Consider the following 8,744-nt stretch of genomic DNA (forward strand, 5'->3'; position numbering starts at 1 on the left):
CGTCTACCGTCCGTCTCAAAATGCGATCACTTCTTTTCACGCTTAAATAAAAGACAACAGATGATAATGATTCACTTCAACTAGCTTTTATTTTGTAAAGTTCATGTAGGAAATTTCTTACTACAGCACGCATCTCACTCGGGCTTTCAGTTTCATACGTGTATATATATAATTTACTTATGTGAAACAGTCAACTGATGTTCTTTGACATCGCTAGAGCGATCGCCGACACAAATCTTCCCAATCTTTTTGTAAGTTTTTCTGCGACCAAACTGACGAGAGGGTAGCTGGAATTTTAATTAATTTATTGTGTAAAAGTTAGAAAGGTAAATAAGCCATAGCGGGATAAACTTTTAATTTGCATTTCTAGATTAAGAACTGATGAATATATTTCGTGCTAAAAGTATGTGTTTTACTTGTCTTTACGAAATCAGCTTTAAAAAAATTTGTTTTGTTACACCAGGAATTATTTCCGTGGGTGATAAACTCTCCGCTAAATAAAAACCGAGATCAGGAAGAAAATTGATACAACCAACTTCAGACATTGCCAAACAATGCAATATACAATGTGCAACGTCCTCGTTCAATATGTCTGTGAAAAAAACAACATTGTCATTGTTGTCATTTTGTAAAACTCACTAACATAACAGTGATTTCAATCGTCCTTCAGAAAGAATAAAGTGCCTCGTGTTGGTCAGTCCACTGTCTTTTAAATCTTCAAATATTCCAAAATTATTATAAAATGCGATGCAAGCATCTTTTCGTCCATGAAATTGAGCTACCAGCTGACATGAGATCTTGTTCACACTCTGGATTAAACATTCTGAACAAAGGGTCACCGTTCACTCACTAAATACTTGGACTGGATTGTGAGAGCGACTATCTATTCTTCTACATACTGCATGCTGGGGCTGGTAAACATTTCGCAAAATTAAAATGCTATTCTTCTCATGCCTTACGCACTGCCATGATCCATAATATAATCTACATATTTCAACAAAGTGTAATCAGCTAAGAAATAAATCTTTCTGTACTGAGTCACAGACGACTGTACAACTGTCCTTAAACATGAACTATTCACCTTGCGTCTACAGGTGTCAATTTGCATCTAGGCCTCTTCATCGTGAAAACCGTTCAATTTGTCCAAATAATTAACAGGACATTTTTATATACCTGTGCGCCCGTCTTGAAAGGAATGAATGTGTTTGTGGAAGACACACCTCAAACATCTTTCTGTAACAAGCGAAAAGGTATGTGACAAATACGCTGTCAGGTACAGTTAACAATTACAAAAAAAAAAAACCCAACTCATGTGTACATGGACGAAATGAAATAGCTATGAGCGACGAAAGATAGCGGTGCAATAATATTATGCACACACAGAGGTGAAAGGACGGTATGTGGTCTTCTTTTGCATCTCGGTGACATTCAATTGATAATTCATCTCCTATTTCCATCAACAAGACCTGTAGCTCCTCCTCTTATTCACAGATCCATCGCACATTTTGGACGAAAGGCAAGATGGGATTAAACTTAGGACTTGTGTTGCTGAAATACGTGGTGTCCAGTTGCGCACGTCTCGCTCGTGACCAGCGCACCTTACAGGTATAACCAGCTTTCAAACAAAACACTCATACACAGCTCATTCATTCATCAAGCGCAAAAAAGCTTTCAGGCAATGTGCGTGTTTTTTTCAAACTTTCCACTCACAAACGAGCATGCCAACACATACACGTGAGAAGTTTTCAGGTGCGTATACAGAAAGCACAGCAAAAAGTCAGTCTGTGGCCCAGAGAGACGCTACATTTTGTGACAGTCTGGTGTAACAGCCTGTGAGGTTACAGATGACACAAAAGTCACCTGAGGACCAATGCATGTAGTGACTTGCAAAATCCACAGAATACACGGGCCTGTACCAAGCGGAGCAACTCTGTCTGTAAGTGATCATCAAGTAACCGCGCTTCAGCTTCACGTCTGATCTTTGTTTTATCAATAACGCTGTAGTGGCAACACAACACAATAACACTAACCTGCTCATTTGCTTACATTTTACAAATACCATAAAGCTTCCTTTTGTGAAAATCTCCCTCCTTCTTTCCTCATTCGAGAGACGAACACATCTCAAGACGGGTTTCACAATGTCAAAGGTTAGATACTATTCTTTCATTATACTTAGATAAGATTCCCCCTATCCTACTAATTCAATAAGCAGATCGGTATATGAACAAGAACCCTTGCAAAACTGTGAGCAGCAACTTTGCCAGGTTTGCGGTTTCGTGAAATAATCTTTCACTTGCCATTAACAAACTGCACCAGAAAGCCAGCCAGAGTACAGAATGTACTTTTTTGTTATGTACAATAAAATCCAAACCGACACCGATTGTAGATATAATTTATAAACAGGTTTTTCAAAGGTAAGGCTACCAATATGGCAGCTCGATATCTTCACACAAGAGTATTTTAAGAAGATAATAAATAACCCACGCTTTATAAAATAGGTTTTTGCGTCTTAGCAGCAAGAAAGCAAATGATTTGTCAGAAAACTTACAGAAGAATTTGACGACCAAGTTTAAAACACTTCAGTGAACAATAAAAGTGTTAAAGCGTATTCCACACATTTTTGACTTTAGCTCGCTCAGCGGGACTATTCCTGTGGGCATATTAAAGCAGGTAAAGCACCATCGGTAAATAATTTCTCATAATAAATTATTACGTCGACAATTATCATAATTTCAGCGTTATTTCAAACCACGGAGGAATCAGTGATGGTTTTTCATCAATGTTAAACAAAATCTACTAAGTTCACGACACTTTCAGGTGCCAACTATGAATGAAAGGGCATGCAGCAGGAATACATGTCGAGTCATGTGTCCCATCCACATAATCAATCTAACTGTTTTTGTGCCTTTCATCAAAAAATAATCAATAACAAAGTTTAAGAAATGTTTATACAAGTAAAACCTTTTCTTTTGGCACTGCCAGTCACTCTTTTAAAATATTAAATAAATATCTGCCAAATAGAAAAAAAAACAACAAATTCTTCATGGAATTTTATACTTCATGACTATAAATATTTATTCTTATAACTCAACACAAAAGGCTACACCTAATTAAAAAAATTACGATAGGTCTACTCTGTTACACTGTTCACAATATTCTTGACGTTTAATAATCCTCGTAAGCGAGGATTAAAAAAAAATATTCAGCAGAAATTTGCAACGCCATGGGTGTGCATGTCACTATTCTCTCTCGACCCTTCCACGCTCCCACATCGTCATATCCCAGCTACAAAGAGGGCTGCAAGAAAGCTACGGAGCCGTCCAGGGCCCCCAGAGACAAACATGCACTGGGTGGGGAGAAGCGGGTGGTGAGGGCCACCTGCGCGTGCATGGAGAGGCTTTGATCTCGTGGAGTTGCCGTGCCTGTCCGGGCGCCACGGGTGGGCAGTCGCACAGCTCGCTGCAGCGCGCGTCAAAGGCTAGCAGCCGCAGGCCGTTAGCGTAGGGCGACACGACAAGCCGCCCGTCGGCGCTGAAGCACTGCTCCTTGATGTAGCCGCGACCCACGTTGGGCTCCTGCTGGAAGAACTGCAGGCGCGGCCGCGGCACGTGTACGCTGTAACTACGCGGCGGCTGCTGCAGCAGACGCGCAGGCTCGACGTGGCGCAGCGCCGTGCTGCTTTCCACCATCAGCGCTGCTTGCCGCAGAAGCCGCAGGATGAAGGCGTCCGTGTCGCTGCTGGCCCGGGACCGTCCAACTGCTTCCCTGCTGCTGCTGCCTAGCGGGGCGGAGGTTGTCGTGGACACAGTGCTGTACTGCTCTGCCGACGACGACGCATCCGACAAGGATACAGCATCTCCGGACGACAGCCGCAACCGAAACACTCGCCACCGACGCCGCCGCCGCCGCCGCGGACTAGGGCCCGGTTCCTCAACGGCGGCAGCGGCACTCTCATCGTCCAGGTCTTCGTGCAGACGATGATGAAGAGAACTAGAATGGTCCTGCTGGCCTTGGCCCCCTTCGCCCCTCCTACATTGTCTGGACTCCCGATTCTTCACTCTGCTGTGGCTCCACTAGTCTTTCGTGAACCAGGCTGACGTCTTGCTCCACCTGACCTGGCCGGCCCCTGTCTACTCTCTCTGGCTGCTGCCTTTCCGGAGCGGACATGGGGGTTAGGTGACGACGGCTTCTTCTGGTGTTGGATAGGAAGCTTGGAGACTGAGGGTCTTCACTTATGTCGTGCACGCACGTCCACTGAAGAAATTCAAGTGATCAATTAGAATACTCAGTGTGTGCGTGCGTGTGTAAGAAAGAGAGAGCGCACATGCAGAGCATATGTTTATGAATGTGTCAATGTCTCTTGTGTGCATGTGTGCGCGCGTGTAAATGCGCTGTTTGCTTAGATCCCTGCTTCTATATGCTCTTGAAAAACGAGAAGCGATGGGTCATGTGAACGATCTTACGCTGTGAACCTATCTATTCTTCCATAAAACCTGTATGAATATCGAAGAACAAGTTTCAAAGCTAACAGCGAAAAGCTCACCTCTGAAGACTCGTCAGAACTTGTATTACGTGAAGATACGCACCATCCCTGCGGATGCACCTACACCAACAAAAGAACTACAAGAAAAATGCAACATAGCATGCCATACATGTTCTATAAATGTATGTATAGATATTTAGCTCACAGTCACCTCTACTCCCCCTCTCTTCTCGCCCTTTTTTCTCCTTTCCTCACAAACACATCTCTCTCTTGTTCAGCTTACTTCCCTTCTCTCCGTTCCAACTGCCATATCTTTCGTAAAATCGAAAAGTTAAGAGAAAAAGAAAGCTTTTTCTTATTTTCTATGTTATATAATTTTTCTGTATTATAACTGACATCAAAACGTGTTCGGTGCAGTCCTGGCAAAGTCAAAGGTCACTTCTGTCTACTCTCACGCCTTACCTGTAGCGAGGTAATGACCAACGCCTTGTCTCCCTTGGGAAAATCCGACAGCAGCTCCACGCGGTTACGCGATCGCTCAAACATTCGCTTGATGTTGGAGTCGATGATGGAGGTGCCGGTCTCCTGCATGGACTCAGTGAAGTGCAGTTTGAAGTCGGCAGTGTCTGTATCCAGATGCTCCAGGTCAAGGTTGTGGATGATGATGAGGTAGCCATCGGCTGTGGCCACCACTAGCTTGGAGTCGTCGTGTGTCAACTTTGACCGCATCAAACCGTCCGTGTAAAAAACACGCCGACACCCATCCTCGTTAGAGTAGCTGCCACAGGACAAACCATGGAATTATAAATGTCAGTGCCATCTAACATTTTTACTGAGTTCCGACTGTGAGGCTGAGAAACAAACGAAGAAAGCGTTGTCATGCTAGCCAGAGAATTCGGAGGTCCGTGCACTGCAGACCCCACTTTAGTTCTGCTTAACACCTGCATCCAAAGTAGATTTCTCTCTATTGATATGTTATGAAATGTAATTGTCACTCACATTGCATCTTAAACGTATATTTATAATATCTGTAAAATTTCATAACATCAGTATGGTAAAAACTGAGCTCACTTGTTGATATCCCAAGTGTAGATCGTGCCGTCAAAACCTGAGGTCACTAGCAGGCCCCGTGAAGCAGCATACTCAATGTTTTTGACCCAGTAAGAGTGACCATGGAGCGAGCGCACTTTGCTGCCCAGGAATCGCAAGTCCCAGAGTGCCACAGTGTTGTCATCCGAACACGTAGCGAACGTTCGTGTGTCTAGAAACCTACAGACGACAGAAAGCATGGCATGATGAGCAGAAGAGGATGGCTGCTGACTGAATAACAAGGGGAACAAACCTCCACTGACACATTACCTGATGTTCTGCTTTCAGCTTAATTTCTTGAGCGTAAAAGGGAAGCTATTCTAATTGTCCGGATGTTACCATACAAAATGTTTGTTTACGACTCCTCTCTTAAGTAAACCATGAGAACAAAAAGTAAAAGCGTCGTTATGAAAACCTTAAGTGACTGATTTCATAATATCAGAACACTTCTCAAAAAAACATGCTAAACAAGGTTCAAGGGAAGCAGTAGATATGCAATAAACTGCTACAAAGCAAAAAATATACACAGCCAAAAACTCCTCAAGGGGATAAAATATGTCTATGCTAGGAATTACATTTATAAATGGATTGTATGTATAAAAAGTTACTAATTCTTCATTTTTCATGAAAACATTTCAATTACATTCAATACACAGGAGCTTTAGAAGAAGTCAGTTTTAAAAGATGGGATATTGGAAAAATCAGGGAAAAGACCATTTTGATATTATTAGTGTTACAAATAACTGACAAAGAGCGAAATAGTACATAATAAATGAGGTTTGGTTACAACAGAAATAAACCAATATAAGACACATTGTATGACAACATGTTGCAAGTTAATTAAAGTCTACAGAAGTAAAAGATGATAATAGTAATATTAATGCTGATTCTACTCACTTAACACAGTTCACGCAATTCATATGGGCTCCATTTTTAGTCTGCACCAGTTTTCCATTAAATGGATCAAATACTAAGAAACTTCGCTTTTCACATGCAGCAACCAGGACACGTCTATAAAAACAAACAGCAACGAGAAAAGTTGGTGAAACTATTCTTCTTTGCAAAAAACCCCATTCAGCCCCCAAAAAAATCACTTACTCAAACAAAAGCAAGCTGCCAAATATATAGCTCATAACCCCTTTGCACCAAGATATTATTTCTTCTTTCTGTGTGTGTGTGTTCATTGCATGCTTGGGTGTATGCAAATATTTTCCATTAATATACTGATGCATCACTGCGCAAACATATCATATCAAAACATTTAATAAAGCAAGAGATGAAAAAGCTAAACTCTTCTGACAATAATTTTTAAAATAAATTACAAGATTAAGCTTTCTTTAATATACAGACAGCTTGTGTTTTGACTTGTACCATCTTTTACAAATTCATTGAGCTCATTAACATCATTTTACAGCTTAAGATGAAAGTATGATTCTCTATAGATAACATACCCGTCGGTGGAAAAATCAAAGTTGAAAATGCCACCATGATGTTGTCCATCACTGTGATTCGAGAATGGGCTGTAGAAAGAGACAACTTGCACAGAGCTATAAAGATTTTAGTCAGACTTGTGGCTTGTCCAGATCTGGGCTGATGTCCAATTTCTCGTCTCTGCAGCCATATGAGAGTCCCATCTCTCACTGACCCCATTTCTCTAAAGACTGCAGGGACACAATTGTCAGAAGAACTGCCTGGAAAGCAGACAAGGTTTATTAATATCAGTAAAAATAAACAATGGCTCAATGGCATGTGAAAGTGAGAAGAACAGTAAAGTAACATGGAAAGTAAATACATCCAAAAGTTAATATATGTGAATGAAAATAAAAAACAGCAATATAAAATATTTTTTTAATGAAAACTGCTCTAGAGAAGATTAATATAGGTAATATGTCTTTTGCCACCACACAGGAATTTTACGTTTATTTTTATTTCTTTTTTCGTTATCATGAATTCTATAATTCATGATCTTTAGGAATCATCGCAATCATTTATCATTCTTTATGTATACAGCAAGTGACTAAGTTTAGTTTTAGTTTGTTCCTTGTTACTCCTCGAACAGCATAGGCTGCAAGTGACTTAAGTCATGTCAAACTTTGAGCTCAGTGTTATAATTTGCATTGTCCATTTTATCTCTATGGGGTTTGTATTTTAGTTAGATAAATTATGCAGCAGAATCACAACCTGCCCACAGTTTTAGCTTCAATGAGGACAGTTATACATAAATGTTAATACTAGATTATTTCACAACACCACTTTCCTAACAACAGGTGTTTAACCGTGGAGGGTGTGATACTTATCAATATTATTGCCATACGATTAATGGAAGAGATTTATAGAAATAATCTCATCATAACTGCTTACCTTTCTTGGGGAGGGGGGCTATGTTTAGAAACAATGCTGAACACATAACTATAATATTACAAGACACAGATTTTTATGTATTGGCAGTCAACAAACCTACTGTATAATCATTTAAAGTAATTTAAGTGCCTGTAAGTTAGATAGAAAATGTTTATCATGGAAGTCTCACATAAAATAATGTGAGAGCTATTTTAACACTGTATTTATGATTCAGTGCTACCTCTTTTTCAGATTTCTGAAAAAAACCTGTAAAAAACTCTGTCAGATTGCCTGAAACGACATCAATGAATGGCCTGGACATGGCTTTTCTCAAATCTTAATCAACATACTTCATTATATTTTATTATAGTCCCACGGCCGTTACTCCGCAAAAATAAAGATACCTAGCTGCAAGACACCAAGAACCAACTTACAATACGATTTTTAAGAAAATAAATAGATAATGAAATAGAAAGAGGGACATCTTAAGACCAACACACGGAATCAGAAGAAATCGCAACAAGTGACACACACACACATCCCTTCATTCCAAACTTCGTGGATGGTGAACTGCTTCCCTTGGTGACACAACAACCACACAAAAGGTCACACTTTCGCGCATAAATAGGGCCAGAATCCTAAAATTGCACCTACTTTGCTTCCTACAAAGATTATTTCTGACGAGGAGCTGTTCCCGTTTCGGTTTTGCTGTCGGTAAATCGCCGATCTGTATAAATAAAAATAGACACGACAGATCCGCGAGAGTGGTCTACCTTACCACCCAAGGGAGGCTACTGTCATGATGCCGCCTCAGCTGCTCTCCCCTTGTTCG

General features: G+C 40.7%; 1 protein-coding gene across 1 annotated transcript; it reads right to left on the reverse strand.

The window, feature by feature from the left end:
- Positions 1-73: 73 nt before the first annotated feature.
- Positions 74-7,261, reverse strand: LOC112564725 (DDB1- and CUL4-associated factor 10-like). Its single transcript, XM_025239738.1, is given in 9 exon segments — positions 74-3,401; positions 3,404-4,026; positions 4,028-4,254; positions 4,544-4,603; positions 4,946-5,261; positions 5,555-5,752; positions 6,470-6,583; positions 7,024-7,132; positions 7,135-7,261. Coding segments are annotated over 9 exon segments (1,851 nt in total). The 5' UTR covers positions 7,223-7,261; the 3' UTR covers positions 74-3,285.
- Between the last annotated feature and the right edge of the window lie 1,483 nt (positions 7,262-8,744).

The sequence above is a fragment of the Pomacea canaliculata genome, linkage group LG5 (assembly GCF_003073045.1).
Source record: "Pomacea canaliculata isolate SZHN2017 linkage group LG5, ASM307304v1, whole genome shotgun sequence".
NCBI lineage: Eukaryota > Metazoa > Mollusca > Gastropoda > Architaenioglossa > Ampullariidae > Pomacea > Pomacea canaliculata.